We start from the raw sequence: 23,246 nt of genomic DNA, 5'->3' as shown, positions 1-23,246 counted from the left end.
GGAGAGCACAGATACCTTATCAGATAGTAAAGCCATTAGCTGCCCTGCGTCTGATCTTTGCAGGAAATATAGAACAACAGAGAGAAATTCCCTCCCTCCTTCCTCTTACTGCTCCCTCACATTTTTCCTGAAATGTTCGTTCTCTCACTATGTGTGTGTGGCGTTGCTTTAATCTCTTAGCATGCAGGGTGAATTGGAGAATTATAGGCCATCCATCAGAAGGAACCTGTTGCTGCTCAAACTTTAAGCTCATAATGACTTCAATACATCACATGCATGCAGTTACACTACACACATACTCACATGATGCACAGAACAGGTGTGTGTGTGTGTGTGTGTGTGTGTACCTGTGATGTGTCATGATTGAAGATGATGGAGTTGAGGTCTCCACAGTTGTAGTGTGTGATGAGGTCCTCAGTAGTGAAGGCGTCCTGCAAAATGCCTGCACGCAAACTCTCATGCTGCAGCAAAGTCTGGTTCAGAGCAAACAACACCTGCAGACACACACACAGAGAGGGTCAGTTTGTCATTTTTAACACATAAAATATACAAGTTAAGTCATTCTCACTCCCTCGCACACAATATAAAGTCACAAACGCACTCTTCATTTATTCACACACTATAAATATACGCCATATGAAAATTTTTCCTTTTGGAGGCGGCCAAATATTACGCCAACATACTGCCATGTACAAATATGTTGTGTAAAGCAGGCGGTTTCTAGAGAAACAGGTATGTTAGAGAAACAAAAAAGACAGGGAGTGCTCCTTTAAAAACGGCTCTATCTCCAGGGTCCAAGGGTCGTAAATTTACAGCCCCCATTAAAATAAAAAGTAAACTCTCTTTAGAGAGAATTTATGGTGTGCAACTAGGGTTGGGAATCGTGAGAAATTTTCCGGTTCCGGTTCCGGTTTCGGTTCCGCCTAACGATTCCGGTTCCGATTCCGGTTCCATTAAAATTATTACACAAATAGTGGTAAAGGAAAAAGGCACAATACGCAACTCAAACAATCCATTTTGTGTTTATTACTTGCTCTAAAATTAATTTACAGGTTGGCAATGTCAAAAAAGTCCTGAACTGTACATATATTACAGTATTAATTAAGCCATTCTTGCAACACATTGTTTTTCAAATGAACACCTCTGAAATTGTCTTATTACATTTTATCTCTCTGTCTCTGAATAAAAACAAGTTATAAATTATATTTATTAGTTATATTTATTAATTAGTTGTATATTAATTTAATAGTAATTCAGTTATTCAGTCAGTGAACTTGTAAATAATAAATTGCAATTCAGCATTACAAAGGTAATTGTGCCTAAACGCTTACCTAAACCATGGTGACTCAACGGTTGACATACATATATATATATATATATATATATATATATATATATATATTTAGGCCTTACACTATAAATCTGGTATAAGCCCTGAGGCACTCTGTGTTGTAGCAAATGTTTTGTCAAATTGCTAGTGCAGCCTCCTTTGCATGTTATTAACTTTTCACATTTTGCTTCATTATCATTCATTCTTTGGAAATGAATCCATACTTGTGACTTTCTCTTCGCCATGCTGGTGGTCAACGAGAAAATATCTGACGCAAAACCGTAAATGTGTAGCGCGAGGGCTTTCAGGCTGAACTGCTGCACTCCTGGAAGCGGCAGGCAACGTAATTAATATTCATGAGGAGGTGAGCCAGGGTTGCCAGGTTTTCACAACAAAACCCGCACAATTGCACAATCGCTTCAACTCGCGGACATGAAACACAGCCCGCGGCAACAGTGGAAAACGGGAAAGCGGGAAAACCACGGACTTGGCAACACTGGCTGTCACTCGCTATGAAAGGATACGCTTCCAGCGCTTCGCACACACATTGCACCAGAACCGTTTTCGGAACCGAAACTTAGGAATTTCGCGCGGTTCTGGTATTTTTCAAAAATCAGTTTCGGTTCTGAATAAGAACCGGTTCTCGGTTCCCAACCCTATGTGCAACAGCCACAGACCACAGTGACACTGCAGCTGTCCCAGACTCCTGGGGTTAAACTTCACACTCCCGCCCTCTCCGCTCCCACACCATGCCTGATTGGCTGACTCGCTCGACTCTGGCTGTCAATCAAAGTTAAGCGTTTTGACAGCACAGCCCGTTAGAGATGGGAGGGGGTAGGTTTTCTGTTATTTTGCATGGAACGGTAGATCGAATTTCACACTGCCGTGCATTCTGCTGGCTAACACGTCCATACCCGATCCTGTGTGGTCAGTTGATTTGTGTACTTGATTACACCTCTCTATTCTGGCTGGATCCCGTCACACTAATTGCCTTGGAGATTTACAGAGAGGATGTGTTTGTGAGCGTGTGTGACAGAAATTCAGTAATGAAAATGGTCAATGAAAGCAGTGATGCTGATTGATTTATGTACTAGCTTAAAGGCTACAGAAGATTTAGTCCCTGCCTCATGCAGAAAGGTTGGAAATGAGAGTCTATGCTGTTCTCTTTAGCACTGGGAATGAAATACAAAATGCTGTTCTGCTCACTAGTCCGGTGTGCTTGGTCTACACTGTAAGCATTGCCAATAGCAAACCAAGCTTAACATCACTTTGTTTAAAAGTTTGAGAATCGTAGCCTAACCCTAGCATCTATCTGTCTGTCTGTCCGTCTGTCTCTGTCTGTCTGTGAAGCAATGCCACATTGTTATGCACAACATATGGCCACATGTTTTTATACCTATTTTGAATATGTTTTAACTAAACAGATTTGCACACTAAAATTAAAATGATAGTTATGAAAAAAACATTAATTTGCGTCATTGTAGTAAGCTACTTTTCCCTGGAGTTTATAGTGTAACTCAGTTTATTTTTTGTTTAAAGTAGTTTTTAAATTAGCTAGTTATACCTTTCTTTGAGCATTGCTGTTTTAGTATTATTAATATACTATCATAGTATTTATTACAGTTTTTCTCAGTCGCTTTGGAACATTTCTCGAATCTTCCTCGACATTTGCAAAACAGTAAGTGCATTTCTCAAAATAATTCGTACAAATAGCAAAACACCATGGATTACCTGCAAAAGCCAGTCTCTTGCTCAAAATCCTTAGTTCATCGTTCAAAAGTAAATATCTGTGTCAATGAACATGTCAGTGCCATCAGAACGACAAGTCCTTGTGTCATTGTGTACGGATAAGACAGTCAAATTGCTTAGTCATGTTGTCAATATAACTATACTCTGGAGGGATGTTCTGATGTAAACTATGGCTAAAGTTTTGATGACAATTATTGTAAATTGTTGGTTACTCCTTAGTGTATGTGGGAGTTTGATTGCAAGAGACTGGACAAGATTCACATTCACGCTTTTACTGTTTGTACTGTAATTTGTTGACAGACCATGTCATTGCGATACAGAAAGGAAAAGACAGCACTGCATGGCACAAAGAAAACAAAAGTAGAAATGTGAACATAGGACAATCTCCTTAAGCAAAAGTGCACATGCAGTGCTGTAGGAATTACAGTGCAGTCTTCCTACACCTCCTGATGTTCCTGTCTGTTGGGCCACAAATTCTCATCCACATCACAATGAATATCTTTAGAAAAAAAGTCTAATGGAAATGTATAGAAATGTGCTTGACATATTATGACAACTTGTTCAACCATTTTGCATGTAAAGGCTTATGCTATGAACTAATGCCTAAATGTTGTGGGGGGGGTGAGACTATTCAACAGAGACCCATTATAATACATTTTGATCAACATGACATAAGCATTTGATAATGTAGGAAACAGCAGAGAATTGTACATAATAATTTGGATGAATGTACCACAGCATTTGCCACTTGTTCAAAGAAATGAGAAACTGCTTTTTTGATGTGCACAAGTGACACAAAGAGGTGAAGATTAAACAGATAGTTTTGAGAATTTAAATTCTGATCTGAGAAATGTACCAAAGAGACTGAGAAAAACTGTAAAATTTCTTTTTTTTTATTTCAGTTTTCATTTTAGTTAAAGTTTTAGTCATTTAACAAATTACTATAACATTTCTATTAAAATATTTCTATATATTCATATTTTTCTGTTTTTTTTTCTTAAGTTTAAGTTTAACATTTTTATTCTAATATATATTTATATTTTATTTAAGCTTTATTTCAAATAAAGAAAAATATTTTGAATAGTATTATTTAACTATAACAACACTGTTTGAGTAGCTTTCCCAACCTGGGCATGATGTCAGTGTGGGGTAATGGATACTATTTAATCTATTAAACATTTTTTAAACAATTCTATTTTCAGCCTAGTGCTGTGCAGATCTTTGTCACTCCGCCAGTGCGGTAATCCCGAAATGGACCACGATCAAACCAGCACCAGAACAGCACGAATGCACTCCATCTATCGCACTTCACATCCAGCCAGCGCTCTGAGCCGACCCCCTGCCGGCCTTGTAATCGCCGACCATTTATTTCGGTATATTGCGTGTGTTGTTTTATTGTCTTCATTTTTTACGTTGCCATGTCATGTTGGGTGTTGCCCTCCTGTGCAGATGTGCTCTGGCTCCGTGTGCTAGGGTATGTGCCCACACATGGGAGCTTTATAGTGATGCCAGCTGCTGCAGCGGCCATGGCACGTTTAGATTAGGAGACGGGTGTCTGACCCATCTGCCTCTCTTTTGTGCTGGCGCCAAAAAATGAGGAGTTTCCCTTAACCTTAAGCATATTCCATGTGAGAAATTGAGAGATGAAAGGACAACTGGGATGTGATAGATAGAGGGATTAAAGGATGGGACGGCGTGGACGAAAGCGAGCCAGGAAAGAGAATTGGCTCATTCTGCGCCCCTCTGCTGTTCATTTGATGGACGGAGTGTAAGAGAGCGCAGACATTAAGGCCTGATGTTTTGTGTGTGTGTGTGTGTGTATGTGGGATGAAGGATGGCTAAAGTGTGTGAGAATGTTCCATTTGTTGAAGTGTGAACACCCTTTAGCATTTCTTGGGCTAAACAAAAGCATATTTTCACATTGCTTTCTCTCTGGTAATGGAGATTTCACAGGGTGGTAGGTGTGCGATCTACCCAGATGGACTCTTCTGTGTGATTCTTGACATGTGAGAGGCCCCGTTTACATCTGATAATAACATCCGTTTTGGAGGTCAGTTTAAAACAAGATGACGCTGAATACAAGTGTTAAGATTTAGATATAAATAAATCTAAAAGGTATATTTGGAAGAAACAGTGGTGATAACTTCCTTTTTGTGATCGGCTCACTCGAAACGGATAATAGGTGTAAACGGGGCTAGAGTCTCACGGACTGATTAAACACAGAAAGTTTGGAGAACCCAGCCTGCTTTTGGAACGTCTTACCTTCTCCCAAGCATTGCATTCCAAAATTTCATTAGCGGTTTGGAGAGAATAAATAAAGAAAAAGTCCAAGTGAGGGAGGGTAACACAAAAGAAAAGAATGTTAATTCCCATGTAATGTTCCCAAATGAGAGGAGGAAAAAGAAACATGCTATTTCATTGACACGTGTAAGCAGTTGACTTCTTGTTCACGTCAGTGGTCCAGCGGACTTCTTTTTTAGGTCAGCTGGCCAGATCTTCTACATACAGACCAACATACAGCTCTCACACCTTAATTTTTTGGGGTCTCTTTCTTCATTCAATTTTTCGACTCGCTTGTCTTCATTGTTGTTTATGGAAAGTTCTGAGGTAGAACAGAGGGATGGAGGGAGAGAGGATGGCAAAATAAATAATAGCTGGCTGCAAACGCATGTGCACCACAGCTGGAAGTGATTTCATCTTTTTTACTCAGAGGCATTATGGGAAAAGTGCAGATGGGCACAGGTGCAGTTGGTAGGCAGTGCGAGCCAAAATCAGCACAAAGTATCCAAACAGAAAAGGAAAAACAGCACAGCTGACCGCTTCAAACCAACATCTTGTGGATGACACTTGCTCTTTTATTGCTCATTAATTAGAGGTTCTCTCTTTCTTGCCATATTTATCCCTGCACTTTTGTTCTCACTCTTGACTGCCCCCTACATGTCACAGAGATATAGTGCATTTCGTTTTGATTAGTTTGGGATAACTCGAAACATAATATATGGCATAAAGTGTTTAGTTTCTAATCTTTCAGCAGAACATGTTTTTCACAGCAGGGCTGGGGAAATTCAGATGTAAGCATTGTTCGCTTTCAATTCTTGAGTGTGAATTTGAACTGAAAAAACAATACCCCCACAGACAAAATTTCCACCACATTGTTTCAGTTAACTTTATAAAAATATCAAAATTGTAATCTATTTATTTTTTTATATTTAATGAACTATTATAATTATAATATCATCAATTAGTCCATTAAAATGTACACCGTTATATTAATTTCTTTGCATCTACACAAAAAAAATTGTGCTATATGGCACTAAAAGTGGTTCTTGGCTCATAGGGGAACCACTTTTGGTGCTATATAGCACCATATCTTAACAGGTTCTGTATATGGAGCGGTGCTATATAGCACCTCAGTCATCCCAAAGAACCAGTGAAGAACCACTGAAGCACCAAGATTTGGTGCATACATACAGAACCAAAAGTGGTTCCCCTATGATTACGAGCCAAAGAACCACCTTTAGTGCCATTATTTTGTGTGTGTATTTGTTCCATTTTAATCGTACTTCCTAAAATTCAAAGTTGAATTCAATTAGAATTTTAATTCTGCTTGCATTTTAATTTGAAGTTTAAAAGGCATTCTTATCTCCTCATCATGGCTTGTTTCTGCCACAGAATAAAAAATAAAAAAGGTAAGTGCTTCTTTTTATCTCGCAATTCTGACTTTTTTTCTCAGATCTGCTTTATATAAATTCGCAATTGCGTGTTATAAAGTCAGAATTGCGAGATATAAACTTGCAATTTGGGCTTTTTTCTCACAATTGCCAGTTTATATCTCGCAATTCTGACTTAATAACGCAATTGCGACTTTATATCAAGCATTTCGGATTTTATAACACGCAATTGCAAGATATAAAGTCAGAATTGTGAGATATAAACTCGCAATTCTGAGAAAAAAGCCTGAATTGCAAGTTTATATCGCGCAAATCTTTTTTCCCTCTTTTTTTTTTATTGTCTTTTTTCCCCTCACAATTCTGACTTTCTAACTCTTAATTCTGACTTTATGTCTCTCAATTCTGAGGAAAAAAAAGCCAGAATTGCGAGATGTAAAATCACAATTGTGAGATAAAAAGTCGCAATTGTTTTATTCTGTGGCGGAAACAAGCTTCCATACATTCTCAATTCAATTTCCAATGACACAATCCTGAATCAAAGAAGGTGAGATTTTAATATTGTTTTGACATTCTTCTAAACCATTTTGTGTAAATTCTGCATTTTTTTTCTTACTGTTTGGAAACATCCCATCAGATGCAAAAAAACATCAAAAAGTTGATTTTCGTCTCCTTTTGACTGAAAAATATATTTTTTTCTGTGAGTATTTAGAGGTAAGTGGTTCATGCATTGCCTTAAAGAAACCGAACAGACTCTTTGCAGCATAAGCTTCCTAATTTGACATGCTTCCCTTGTCTTGTCTTTTCTTTTAGTCCAGGAGTCTATAAATTACTGCCAAGAGAAGTTTGGTAGCACATTGGTGCAGTTTGGTTTTCCTCTCCTTCCTGGCTTGCCAGACAAATCTCTTCATCTCTCTGTCTAATCTCTCCATGATGCAGTCGTCTCCATCCTGTCAGTCTCTGTCTTGAACCCGCTGTCATCCTGCAGTGGCCATCTGTGTCTGTTTAATAAGATCATGGAGAGAGTTTCTCTTTTCCTCTCTTTTATTTTCTCTCCCACACCCTCTCTCTCTCTTTTTGCACTTGTCCAAAAACAAACTTTGCCATTTGACTTGGCAGCACCGGTAGCGGAATCTTCAGCCATTCTTTCCCTTCAAACAAAAAAAAGAAAACAAGACGAAAGAGCAGGAAAATAATCAACTGTTGCTCAGCGCTCCAGCTGCTTCTGTGCTGTGAGGAGAAAAAAATGGAACGAGAGAGTATGAAACGTATAGAGAAAGTGAAAGGGTACACCACTGAGAAACAGGAAAACGCTCAGGCCGGTCTCTAGGAGCTGAGGGAAAGATGGAATGGAGGGATGAATAAACAGAGAAGGAGAGGAGCATTGTTGAGAGAGGTCAGAGGTCAAATAAAATTCAGCCTCCTGAAAGCCCAGCGCTCTGAATAAACATGCCAGTAGAGATGAGCTGAGCTGCATGGGGCTTTAGGACATTTATTAACCCCTGTGTGTGAGAGAGAGAGTCAGGTTTTGCTTGACTTGTAGTGGGGGAGCACTGTTGGGACAGGATTGGTTTTCTAAACGACATTACAGTTTAACATACAACGCTTGTGTTTTCATACTGACTCGGGCGAGATTGCGATCTGTGTATCTCTGGATGTGGGTGTTATGGAAGGTCAAGTGCCATGGATGTGCATGCATCACAAAGCCCTGAAATAAACAGAGACGTATGACACTGTACCACTCAATATTTTGTGGTCGTTTAAATTTTTTTTTTTTTTAAGTCTCTTATGCTAACCAAGGCTGCATTTATTTGATCAAAAATACAGGAATATTGTGAAAAATGTATATGCAATTTCAAATATATTTTTTAATGTATTTGAAATTTTGTAATTTGATGAAATTTATTTCCTGATGGCAATTTTTTTTTTAGCAGCCATTACTCCAGTCTTCAGTGTGACGTGATCCTGCAGAAATAATTTTAATAGACTGATTTGGTGCTCAAATTTCTTATTATAAATGTTGAAAACAGTTGTATTGCTTAATATTTTAATTGAAACCATGATTTTTTTTTCAGTATTTTTATGAACTAAAATTGTAAAAGAACTGCATTTATTTGAAATAGAAATATTTTTGACATTACAAATTCCTGTAATGTCATTTAATGCATTCTCGCTGAATAAAAGTATTCATTTATTTAAAAAAAAATATTACTAACACCAAACTTTTGAACATTACTAGTGGTCAGTGAGCTTCCTTTATTGGTTTAAGTACTTTAATTTTAGTCAGAAAGTTGCCAAACATGCCTTAATCCGTAATGAAGGTGCACCAGGCCACATAATGAGAACTGGGGGGAAAAAAGCACACTGAGGGGAAAAGATGACCACCCCCCCACCCCAAAAAAAAAACTGTTGGTAATTTGCACAATACACATGCTTGATTTGGATGGTATTAAAATCACCAAGTAATCACCAAGCACAAATTTGGTTGAAATTAGTCTCTTGTCAGAATAGGGCTAAAGACCAGATAAAATACTAAATCTGTTTAATGTAAATATATAATAATGAAAAAAGGCTCAGTATATAGACAATAGAAATCAATGAAAATTCCTCATGATTGATAAACTAAATTGATAAAGTGTGCACGTGTGTGCACGTGTGTGTGTGTGTGTGTGTGTGTGTGTGTGTGTGTGTGTGTGTGTGTGTGTGTGTGTGTGTGTGTGTGTGTGTGTGTGTGTGTGTGTGTGTGTGTGTGTGTGTGTGTGTGTGTGTGTGTGTGTGTGTGTGTGTGTGTGTGTGTGTGTGTGCGCGTGTCCTGCACTCTTGCATTGATCCTTTCACATTCTAAAGATAGTGGCCCCTCCCACTGAGAGAGATAACTGACTCCCACTGCTCTTTATCAGACCCTGGGGCATCTGATAGCATCTAAACCATATGATGCTCATTCCTGAGCAGAACGAGAGAGAAAGACAAAGAAAGACACTGAGAGAGTCCTTCCAACTTCTCTCTTATCTACAGGACAGGCTTTTGTCCGTTTAATGCCCTCAAACAGCGTAATTCTCCTTGAGGGATTTGTAGCTTTCACAAACTCTTGCTGGAGGGTGTGCTGAAACATGAGTGCAACCCATAAGTTTTAATATGAAGATAAATGTGCTGAGGAAACTGAGGGGAAAAGCCTCCTACTGCTGCTGTTCATTCATAGACAGACCTGTGTGTGTTTGAGAGAGACTAAATGAGAAGCAGACAGTGACAGTGTGTCATGTTCTCCTGCTCAGAGTCACAGTCACAGATGAGATCTGGAGCGCAGATGGGCCGCTCGGCCCGCTCCCCATCCAAACCTGCAGTCTTATCAACATCACGTCCTTTCTCCCTCTCCTTCTCTCTATGATTCATCCTCATCATAATGTTTATTCTCCTTTCATCTACTCTCTGCCCTTCCTGTGCCATTTTCCTTTCATGTGTGTGTGAGTGTGTCCAGTAATGTTGGCCGAATCTGAGTGTGATTGTATAGTCAGCACATGTGGTTTTTACTGTAGGATGCACTGATGATTTTCCTTTTCGGCCAAAAATGCCATAAAATGCCACTTTAGTTTTGGCTGAAAGAGAAAATAGACCAAGTAGTTGAAAAGAAAGCATTGCTTTATTCAATAACAGTATCATTAAAGACCCAAAAATGAAAGTTCTGTCATCAATTACTCACTCTAATGTTGTTCCACTTCCAAACTCTTTCGTTCATCTTTAAAACAAAGATATTTTTAATGAAACCTATGACATTTCTGTCCCTCCAATGAAAGTCCATTCACCCAAAACTTTGACCTTTCAAAAAATTCCTAAAAACTTTGTAAATTAAAGGCCCACTGAAGTGCCTTGAAACGTGCAGCATTATTCAATGTGTTGACGTAATTTCCCCTGAAACGGCTCCAGCTGTAAGCAGCTCCTCCCCTTTAGCGTTTTGTTAATATGACAGTTTAATTAAAGCCTTTCTGTTTGGTAAAGCCACAGTTTCCTCCTAATCTCTAACCATTTATCAGACTTCATTCACCTCAACTGAAAGCATATTTACACTGTCTGAATCGATTCCTATCGCACGTATAGTGCGCTATGTGCCTTTCACCATGTAGAAATTAGTAAATGTGTGAACAACTGACCGATTTCAGCCGCAGCATCAGCGTCTATTTACAGTGTAGGGGGCGGGTGCCTCAGATTCTAGAGAGCATTTGATTGGACAGAAGATGTGATGAGAAGCTGAAGTCCGTGGCTATGTCATAAAAATCTGCGATCCATTTTAACGGAAGTGAGATACTTGTAAGTTTTGAATGCTTTATCTCCTCAATGCAAATTTTGACATTGTTTTGGAACACACCAGCTTATTCCTAACCTTAACACCGTGTCCTAACTACACGCGACGCAGCACGCGATAAAATGTATATTTTCCATATTAATTAGAGTTTTTGTCCTTTTTGACACGCAATGATTCTATTTTAGAAACGGTTTCTATTTCTGCGACGTCGCGGCTGGAATAATAACACAAAACATGGTTATCTCAGGTAATGTTTATGTACTTTATTTAATGTTAAACGCGTGTAATGTGACTTTGAATATCATTTAGTGCTCAGCTTTGTAGTCGTACTAAAAGCAACAATGGATAATTTACCTCAGATCTAGAAATTAAACAAATGGAAACAAGAACGTTCAAACTGTGATCAAACAAGTATATTCTATGACAAAGATTGTTTTAGTGACTCAGTATGTATTTTAGTAATGTTTAAATGGTGTAATATTAGTGAATTTGATCATGTACTTATCCATTTCCTTGTGAGTGCCGTCAAGATTAATCTCCGGTGCCGTACACTTGCTGCAAGAGCTCCGCCCACACGTGGTTCTGATTGGCTGTGGTTTTTGATTGATTTGTCGCATCTCGTAGTCGTGTCTGGTGTGGACAGACAAGATGCTTATCGTTTGAATCTTATCGCGTTGCGTGTAGTTAGGGGGACACGGTGTAAGGCTAACATAGTCATACTAAAAGCTAAAAAACGTCCATTTTGATTTTCAGGGGGCCTTTATTCCACAAGTGAGTGATTTAATCCAATGATCAATTCATATTTCTTTTACAGTGTTATAAGCTTTTTGAACTGTCAAAGATTTGAGTGAATGGATTTTCAATGGCGGGAAAACAAATTATCACAATAAATATAATATTACCCAGCAAGCAATTTTGCGTTTAAATAGCCGTCCAAACACAGCCCTGGCGTCTAGGCTAAAACAAGGCAATATTTGAGCTGTCACTGAAAATGTCATAGACGTCTAACCATAGACCAAGAATAGACTAGTCATCTAGAACCTGAACATGTCAAAGAAATGAATCCAAACACCACTGATCAAAACATATCTGATCTTTATTGTATACTTACTTGGAGCATGATTATGGACCAATAAGATTTCACTGTGGGTGGAGCTCCACAGCATTACAAAAAATAGAAACCAGGCGACCAACAAAAGCTTTTGTTGCATGTCACGGATACAGCTGTTAAGGATAAACTCAGATGGAGATTGAAGACAGAGGGTTTGACACTTAGGACAGCGTAAGACTGTCTGGATGTGACTTTGTGTCATACCAGGCGCACTAATGCAGCCTAAGCCCAAACAAACACAGCATTTCACGGCAAATCTTTGCAGAAAAGTCCAATTTCACACATGGACTGTGCCAGCACGGCCTGCAGGCCACTGTCTCTCAGACTAGAGGAGAGCCAGAGAAAATGTGTGCATGTTTGGCTAATGGCAGGCATATGTTGTCTTGACTGAGTCCTGTGTGTACAGTACGTGACCTGATGACAGAAAACATGGAAGTGTGTGCTGTCACATAAGGAGCATGAACATGTGTGTTGAATGCATATGAGTGTGTGTGTGTGTGTACAAAGGCAACTTCACTCATCCAAAGGGGTCAGCCTTCTCTGTCAATTTCAATGTATTCCGTTACAGCACGAAAGGTTCCTGTCAACATGTGCGTACAGACTGCAACAAGAACAAGCTGTCTGAGCCGGAGTAGATATTGATGGAGCTTTCACAGACTGGCGCACAGACGCACCGTGTGATTCGGTGGAGGAGCCAGCGCTCGCTCAGTGCTGGCTGGAGTGCATTCAGAGTCTGAAACCAGAATGAAGTGACACTTTTTTTCCTGATGGAAAATATGTACAGAGTGCTTGAGCAGTCTTATGTCATACATTTCTCGTGCTTTCGCTCTCTGTTGGCTCTGGGTTGGCTCTCACCATCCCAAGGCCCACTGTGTAACACACACTCATGTGTATTTATACAGACGCATACAGATAAAAAAACAATACATTTTCAGGGGGTCCCATTCTGTGTCACTGGATTAAAAAAGAAAGAAAATCTATTTTATTCTTTATTTTGGTGCGTGCGTGTGTGTGTACGTGTGCGTGTGTGTGTGTTAAAGCAAAATATGATTTGGCAGATTTATGAACATTTCTATTAGTGAAATCCCAAACCTGTTGTTATACAGGTTTCAATATATCGGTGACAACATATATATATATATATATATATATATATATATATATATATATATATATATATATATATATATATATATATATATATATATATAAAACACAAAAAAAACACACATATAAAACACACGCGCACACACACACACATATATATATATACATATATAAAATATTAAATCATTTGTATTTTATTTCAAAATAAACAGTTTTGCAGAAATAAAATACTTTTTTTAATTTTTATTTTAATTTAACGTAAAGCCCAATAGAGTGATCAGGACGCAGATGTGAAGAGGTGGGTCCCAAAATGTCCTTACTATTATAAAAAAATAACAAAAATATGTTGTTACCAATATATTGAAACCTGTAGAACAACAGGTTTGGGATTTCATTAATAGAGATGTTCATAAATCTGCCAAATCATATTTTGCTTTAAATCTAATAATGTCAACTGTAAGGCTTCGGATTAGGTGTATAGTAAAAAAAAAAAATTCATGAAAACCATTGCATCTATGAGACGTCTTCACTAAAACGGCTTCAAAGGTTTGTGTGTGAGGTGCATGCCGGCTCGGGCCGCCTTCTCAGACAAAGCCCAGCTCTCTTTCAGATCATCAGAATACATCATGTCAGCTCTTTCTCTCTCCTCCACACCCATCACTACACAGAGCGAGGGAGCGGGTAGCTTGGCAGAGGAGAGTGTGAATTAGAAGCAGATGAAGACGGGGAGTCACAGCCAGTGTTTCGGCAGGAACAAGAGCATTTTTACTCTCTCGGAGTCCCACATCCAAGAACACATCCACTACGCACACACGTACAGAAATAGACGCACACACATAGACAGACAGTGCTTCCGTTTCTACAGCTGGCTGGATCCTTATCTTACCCTGTGTATGAGACGGAGAGAGAGGGAAATGGAAAGAGGGATAAGACCGACATAGACAGACAGACAGACGACAGGATGAACTCAAGGAAAAGAGACCGAGAGAGCCAAGCAGAGATTGAGCCAGGCAGACAGACCCACACACACACAAACAGAGCGCCTCTTTGACTATGTGCTGGTCTTAATTAGAAAGTGGGATTCAAAGTTTCTACCTCTTTCTCCTACTATTTCTCCTTCTCTATCCCCTTTTTTTCATTCTTAGTGTCTCTCTCTCTATCGTACTTTCTCTTGGCCATGCCCAAGTCTCCAAACCAAAAAGACGTTTATTACTTTATAAGAATGTTCCACAGGTGAGGGCAAGGCCAATTTGTAAATAAGCCACTGGGCAACTTGCAAAGTGAAACATGCCAAACTGCAGAGATCAGCTATATTTGCATTCATTTAAGTCTTGTTTGATTTTAGTCTTCATTAGCCTGTCATACCATTATTTATTTGTATATTTATGTGTTTTGTGTATTTTTGAATCACTTTGAATATGATGCAAGGTTATTGGAGAACTCCATTTAGATTATATTCATAATATAGTGCTGTTAGGAGCTTCGAATTCTGTTATTTACTTATCATGTCAATTCAAGCACATGTGGCCTTTTTTTCCCCTTCTACGGAACACAAAAGAAGTGCTGAATGTGTACAATGACCAACAACATGAGGATAAATACATTTATGTGACACCCTACCATTTAAAAGTTTCTTTTTGAATGATTGTTTTAAGAAATGTATACTTTTATTCAGCTAGGGTGCTTTAAAACAATAAAAAATTACAATAAAAACAGTTGCAAAAATTGTATATTTCAAATTAATTAAATGCTGTTCTTTTAAATGTTCAATTCATCAAAGAATCCAAAAAAAAAAATGGTTTCTACAAAAATATTAAGCCGCACAAATTCTTTCAACTGTAATAATAACAAGAAATGTTACTTGAGCATGCACTAAATCTTCATATTAAGGATCATGTGACACTGAAGACTAGAGTAATACTGAAAATGTAGCTTTACCATCACAGGAATAAATTACATTTTAAAATATAATAACATAGAAAACATTTATTTAACATGGTAACATTTCACAATATTTTCACTGTATTTTTGATCAAATAAATGCAGCCTTGGTGAGCATAAGAGACTTTTAAAAAAACATTACCAACCACAAACTTTTGAAGAGGAGTGTATGTGACAGATTTTCAAAAGTATTAGTTGTGGTGGTGCTGTAAATTGTACATTGTTTCGTGTGTGTCTGTAATTCAAGTTGAACTTTATAGGTGTTTTCCAGCATAATTAGCAGCTTTCATATCATTCATATGATGTTTAGTTCTGGGCAGTCCAACAGCTCATAGCTGATTTCATTTCTCTTGTAAATTTACAGCTGTAGTTGTTTTCCCTGAATGTTTTATTGTTGTGTTGTGTGTTTGTAATTGTGTGTGTTTATTTTTATGGCGGTTTGTGTGTACGTGCATGTCTGTTTGTTTGCCTTCCAGTAGTAGCATGCATTTGGCAAATTACAACAGCATTTGGTTTACTACATTGTGTGTGTGTGTGTGTGTGTGTGTGTGTGTGTGTGTGTGTGTGTGTGTGTTTCCTTTGTGGCTCTTTGCTTTGAAAAACAAACATTTTATTATTTCATTAGATCCTTTAATAATGTGCAGCATTAGGAAAAACCAAGATCTGAGGTTTGGTTTCCTAGTAGAACTAACTAAAAAATGAGGGTTGTTTTTTGTCTTGTGGACATAATGGGCCAGCAACCAATCACAAACAATCCTGTCTTCCAGCTTCTGCCAGCGACCAATCCCTGCCTCAGAACCCTTGGAAACCAAAAACCTATTTTTGCGAGCATACATAGACAAAGATAGGTTGTCATATAAACTTTTTTACCTTGATAAATGTAAGCTAACATTGATTGATAGTCATATGTACTACACAGAGCATACAAAAACACTACACACACCTGTGCTCACACACTTTTGTGGCATAGATTTGGATGGCAAAACCCTGGGGGGAAAAGTGCTGATGTTAATGGAACAGCAGGGAGAGGGAAAGTTTTGCACCATATTTTAACCAGTAAAAGCAAAGAATTACAGCTCAAACAAACTCCATGGCAACTCACACTCACGACTACACCGGAAACAGAGTCTTTATTAAAATCATGACCCTTTAATTCTACTGTGATGCACAAAAAAACCCTTTTTTTTTACTAGTGCTTTAAAAATACAGATGACAGATGCAGGAAAAAAAATATTTGAAAGTTTTTCTTAAATTATACACTTTTTGCAAATAAATAGATTATGGTGAAATAATGAGTGGTGTATGCTTATTTTGAGTTGCAGGGACTTTGATTGCTAAAGCCTCTAGGCAATTGGTTACTGGCCTAAGTCGAAAGAGTTCACCCCTAAGTCTCTATGATATAATGGACCATAAATATGGCTTGGTTCCTTCCATCAAGTAAGTCTAGTGGATTTTTCCGCTCGTTTAATTGTCCATCAGGCAAAATCGTAAATCCGATTGCTTAGAAAAGCAATAGCACACCTCTCTTCAACAAACCACATGATTTGAGGTATCATTCATGTCTGTATTTGCGCAAATGCAACAGGACAAACTACATGCCAAAGATTTGTCCAAATCCCAAACCTTAAGTATGAGCCATAGTACTAATGATGATCGTCTTAGCAAGCACCACTAATTCAATGCGTGATCGAAAGCATTTTAACTTTCACAGATTGATTCATCCTTGTGGGACATAGTGCCATTAATGTGAATCAATCCTGTTAATAAAGTTTGATAAGTTGTGATGGAGCAGGTGAGGAAGAGGGTAATTTTGTGGTAGCCCTAAATGTTACTTCTGCTGGACCAGCTGTGAGCAGTAAATCCAGCGGTGCCGCCAGGCTGATCTCAGCTGATTTAATTCAATGAGTCGTCCCTTTCCTGCTCTGGACAACACGGCCTCCCATCACATTAGGGCCGTACAGAGGCCTCATGGGAATGCATACAATGGAGCTCTTTTATTGGACTCTCAACTACTATTCTTTCTCTCTCACTCTCACTTTCTCTTACTTTACCTCTCTAATTTTGTTCATAAATTTGAATGGGGCCGCTCTGTTTGGGAGCAGAGGACTTTGTAAAGCTGGTTTAAAGTCTCCTGTTTCTGTAATAGATGGTGCTGATTAAGTCTTTAGGGGACCAGGCAGAGTCTTTTACAGCTGTGGGAGGTGTGGAAGAGAGGGCAAATATGTGTGAGGGGATATGCAGTGGTATTATGTAGCAGATTATAGATGCAAGGCACCATGGGGCACAGCTAAGGATTTAGTAACAGTTATAACTGCATGGGGGGAATAGAAATGAAAAAGTTCCTTATGTTTCGGGCAGTAATGATATGCTTCAGTGCCATGAAAAGTCACCAAATTAATATTCATTACCATGGCTGATAATAAGGTTTATAAAATGTCCCAGTTTCTAATATGAGCCTGGAGCCAATAATTTTTTCAGTGATTTATTGTTGTCCAGTTTTAAATACCATATCTGAAAGTCACACTCACACACTGCCTCAGATTGGCCGTTCTGTGACCCTACATTTATCTGTTGTTCAGATCTCTCTGTGGGACTCAAGCTACTGTCTGGTTTGGCTATGCCCCAGGTCATTTAACCTTCCCTCTCCCACGCTTTCTCTATCTCTATCAGTCATATATTTAAATACAGTGAATTTTATTCACTCACTAACAGCGTGTACAGATGTATGCAAGCATAAAACTGCAAACATTTTCACACAAAAACTTGTATACAAAAATGTATATGTATGTATGTACATATGTATATACATGTGCTTTGTTTAATTAAATATGAAGCAAAGTTTCAACTTTAAAATGTCTGTCTATTTTATTACGAAATTAAAACAATAAATGTTGTTTTTGTGCTCTTTAAAACGCTGTGACAGACTGCTGTAGTTGCCTCAGTTCAAGAGGCAGCTTGGATCAACCGATCATCTCATCTTATTTTACCTAGTTATAGCACAAAATGAACACCAGAAGGTATGTTAAGATACATTACACCTTACCAAAATGAATCATGTAATCACTAAATCAGTGTTTCAAGCGAGGAATGACATCAATAAAACAGCGTTTAGGCAATACAATGCCACTTAAAGTTACATTTACCTCAAGAAAGCTACTGAATGCACATAAACTCATTATAGCTAGAATTAAATACTCAAGAGAAGAGCATGTATTACATATTAATTATATTTTTACTTAAAGGAGTAGTTCACTTTAAAATGAAAATTACCCCATGATTTAGACCACATCCACACGAAGCCAGAACTTTCCCTATCCAATCTTTTTTTTTCCTCGTCTCAAGAAATATCTGCGTACACACGAAACCGACTCAAAACGATGTAGTATACATGCCAGACCAGTATGTGGCGCTGTAATTCTGCCACAGAAATGCACTAAAAACGGAGAAGAAGAGACGTGGCTAGAAGGGGTAAAGCAATGGTAGGAAGTGAGGCAAAATCTCACGATAAAATAACAATAAATAAATTTGCTACTTGCCAGATTGTGTACCTACAGCTTCCTCAACCCTAAACCATACCTTACAATAATGCAAATACAGTAATTAAATGACGCCAAATTGATGTTCGCATGCCCAGTGCCCATAGTTGTATCCCTTCTAGTCTTTACCATGCGGGACGTGGTGTGATCACCATTTCACAAAATATACGGTTTGGCTGTACACAAGAAAACGGAAGGGTATCGGTTTCAGATTTATCCACTTTGGGACCCGGTTTAAAAAAATACCGGTTTCAGGCTCCCAAAACGACGGATCCGTGTGGACGAAACGCTAATACGATACAAAATTTTTACGTATACAGCTAAATGTGTCTCCGTGTGGACGGGGCCTCAAGCCATCCTAAGTGTATATGACTTTCTTCTTTCTGATGAACACAATCTGAGTTGTATTAATAAATATCCTAACGCTTCCAAGCTTTATAATGGCAGTGACGGGGTCCAAACAAAAGAGCACATCCATCCATAATAAACGTACTCTCGTAATAAACGTAATCGCTGCTCTCCCTGCTCTTATCCATGCTAGGCTCCATGGATGGGCAGGGAGTTCTTGTCCAGAACAAAACCATACCGTCAATCCAAACTGTATGCTATATTGATCCTGTCAGAAAGATAGATAGACGTATGACTGGTATGACTACAGAAAATGCACCTTTAACATTGTGGAGAAATTCTTGTGTGTATGCACCTGTTCTGACTCTTTTCCTTTTCTGCCAACATAAGCAAGAACACTTGAATGCAATTATTAGTGAATGAGTGAATATGAATGACTTTGACAGTGGCAAAGCCTCAACCTGAGTGTCTATGTCAGTGACACAAAGCTCAGTTTCACCCAGACCTCAGGACCCAGTCACTTCTCATGAACCTTTTGTTTTTTTAAATTAATATTAGAATTGAAATAGACATTGGACTTGGACTCGATTCCTGTGTTCGGCCTATTTCTATGAAAATGTTTGACAGACATCTCACATTAAGTTACGAGGAATGTGTTTTTTGTTTGTGCTTGAGAAGAGAACGATAGCAGCTCTCATCTTTCAGTTGAGCCACTGCTCTTGTTTCATTTAGTAACAGATGCTCCGGGTGAGTGGTTGTGGTTTTGGTATCTTTTGGCGTGTGTGTGGTGTGCTGTGCCTCCTAGACACAAACTAACCACATTTTTATCGCTGTGTGCGCATACGTCGGTGCCTTTATTCATAATAGGAATGGCAGAACGAGAAGAACTATTTCAGCAAAAATAAGCACTCTGTTCACCGCAAACACAGACACACTCAAACTCTTGGCTGTGTGAGGAAATTCTTCATTTTCAAGGCCTTTCCACATAGATTACAGGCAGTGAATTCTTCACCCCATAAACAGTGTGAAACCAGAATCCTTGAGAAAGGAAGATGAGCTCTTTAGGTTATTTCAGGTCACACCAGACCCAGAGCTCACACACTTGCAAACACTGCTGACGGCTGCAGAGGACATTTTAAAGGTGTCAACTAGACAGACCACAACACACACATAATAAAGTCCGGGTTGTGGGCAGTCCAGCGGTGCCCATGAGTCAAAGCATCACAGCTTCAAAGGTAGCCTTGAAAGCCATTTTTAGAGAACATTTAGACATTACTTCTCTGTCTGTACATTTAAACAAACTCAAAACAGCTTTCCACAGTGTAGTGACTGGACCCACACACCTAGAACATAATGCTTAATGGCATATACAGTAAAGCTGAGATATGGTTTGTTTTTTATAAATGATAACATTACGTTTGAATTCTAAGATTTTAGTATCTCACCTATTTCGAGGACATTTCATGATTCACACTATATTTGGGGTGACGTGAAGTGGGGTGAATATATAAATTGTCCATTTTATTGACCTAACACAAATTGTCCAAACTGTTTTATTGATACTTTTCATAAAATGGCCGCTGACAACACGTTTCTGTGTGAGTGTGTCTGTAGTGTACATGTGTGTGTTTGAGTGGGAGAGGGAGAACGGAAGAAAGAGAGTATGTGCTTTTTGTACATAATTAAACATAATTTTGTGGAGAAAACATGGAAATAATGTGTTGTTTTTAACCTCTTGTTAACTATTTATTTGCTTGATCAGTGTCGTTGTGTGTTTTGCTGTTGTCGGCTGTAAGGACCTTTTGAAATAACTGAAATCGTTTGGCGAAGTGATATGGAACTGTATTATGGGCAAGACCTGCCTGGAACTACTTCAGCCGTGCGTTTCCCTGAAGATATTTGCACACTTTAGAACGTTCGCCAGCCAATCAGATTCAAGCATTCAACAGCCCCGTAGTATAAAACACACATTAATGATGGACAAATCCTCATATATGAATAAATTAGATGTATCTATTTTATTCATACGTTTTGCTTGTAGAACAACATTTATGTCTACAAATGCTGTCTAGTTAGGCTTTGGTCAGTGCTGATGTGTTTCTTCCTCCGACCAGAGCAGGGACCCGGACACATGGTTATCATTGAAGAGGATTGTGGATTCCTTTCATCCGGGGGTGACTGTCTGTTTCCTAAACCCCGCTCTGACCTCCCTACCTTTATCTCTCCCTGTCTCTCTCTCTTCCTTTCTCTCTCCATTTTCACCCCCTCTCATCTGCTTCTCATCCGTGAGTGAAAGTGAATCTGGGGGTTTGGAATCAGAGCATGTGTAATGTCCTAGCTTCCTTGGGGGGGCCCATTCACCCTACCCAATTGATTCTATACCCCCAACTGTATTATTGTAATGTTTGAAGTGGTGTTGTGAATCACTCATACTCATGGGACTCATACTCAATGTATAGAGCTGGGTATCGTTAAAACATTTTCAATATCGATACCAATATCTTGACTTCGATACCGGTTCGTGAACGATGCTTTTTTCGATACCAAATAAAAAATAAATAATTTGACAAGATTACATTACCTCAAAAAAACTTTTGGTTTTATTTTTTCAGTTGACTTTTTTTTTTACATACTCAAAGACTCATATAGGGTAGTACTGGGGGATGGAATATATGCCTCACGCTAAAGCGCACACATAAAGCTTGACGCAAAGCACTGGAAAAAGTAGCCTACTGAGGGAAATGCACATTTCATTTGGATTACAAAGTATTTGTTTTCGATTTGAATTGGTTTGCTTAAACATAGATATTTTAAGCTTTCTATAGGCCTATTTAAAGTACTGTATATGCTGAATTTCGGTTCATTTATGTGACGCTGCAGTCCTTCTTGCAGTCGAATACGGAGAAACGTTCTGCTCTTTTAAAAGTACCGAACTCGATACTCAGCCCTAGAAATGTATGTCATTGCTGGACTGTTTTCCCATGTAGAAGTGGAGGTTATCCATTCCCATAAGACGACAGCACTGAGTATCTGCTGCAGATGATAAGCCAATAGATACACATGGATCACCAGTCCAAACAGTGGTTTGTCAGGGTAAATGTGTGGGCTGCTTGCCTTTTGTGGGGGGAAAAAAACAAATTGAGATTTGACGGGGCAGCCTGCCATTTCAAAACACACATATACAGACATTCTGTAAGGCTGTCAGTGCCTGTTAAACTTGGCATCCTGATTAGCAGGCGGTTTGGATCCGCTTTCAGAAGACCTTTTCCCCTCCACTCCTCTCCCATACACAGAGAGAGAGAGAAGGCTTATGGGAAAGCCTGAAAGGCTCACTGAAAGGGAGAATAGAAATATATTCTTTTTATTCATAACCTTCTTTTACAGAAGGAAAAAAGTCATTTTCATAAGGAATTTTCATTTTTGGGTGAACTAACCCTTTAAGTGTGCATGGTCGTTTGTCCTATTTTTACATTTAGATTACCTTTGCCATTATCTAACACTCACTTAAATTAAAATTAAAATCATATTTTAATATCACTTTTAATTGTATTATTTAGCAATGCATTCTCAAAAGATACTGTACAGTATATAATAATGTTGTGATGCATAAACTTGAACATAAACTAATAGGGGTGTAACGATTCGTTTTAACAACGATTCGATTCGTATCACGATTTGAGGTTGTCGATACGATTCAAGGACGATATTGGTTCATTTAGAACGATACGATCCGAAACGATTCAGTGACTTGAAATCGATTCAGTAACTTTTTAGCCAAAAATTGTGTGACTGAAATAAATATCTGGATACTGGTCAGTGCAGGTGAAGTTTCCAAGATTCCTGTTGTTTCTTGTAAGGGAATCAGGTATCAATTAATTATGGATATAAACAAACAAGTAAACAACAATTAATGGCAAATGCATTCAAATTTTATTTGAATAAAGTGCAACCAACAGTTTAGGTTGAATTAAAAGGAAGTTAACCTTTTCTGCTCTCATTTTCAATTTTCAATACATTTTCAATAAAAGCACAGTAAGTGCAACCAACATTTCAACAGTAGGTTAACCTGCTACTTCTGCTTTTGTTTTCCAACATAAAAATATTACAATATTAGTATAAAAAATAAAGTGCAACTAACTTCTCTTCAGGTTTAATTAAT

General features: G+C 38.4%; 1 protein-coding gene across 2 annotated transcripts in view; it reads right to left on the bottom strand.

The window, feature by feature from the left end:
* trabd2b (TraB domain containing 2B) overlaps nucleotides 1-23,246 on the bottom strand; it is a 67,260-nt gene that overhangs the window by 21,634 nt on the left and 22,380 nt on the right. For both annotated transcript variants that reach the window (XM_079827454.1, XM_079827455.1), the window contains exon 3: nucleotides 348-494. In XM_079827454.1, coding sequence (XP_079683580.1) covers nucleotides 348-494 — 147 coding nt within the window. The remainder of the gene's footprint in view (nucleotides 1-347; nucleotides 495-23,246) is intronic.

This window comes from Gobio gobio (genome assembly GCF_949357685.1).
Source record: "Gobio gobio genome assembly, chromosome: 10".
Taxonomy (NCBI): Eukaryota; Metazoa; Chordata; class Actinopteri; order Cypriniformes; family Gobionidae; genus Gobio; species Gobio gobio.
This window is presented reverse-complemented; position numbering and strand designations above follow the sequence as displayed.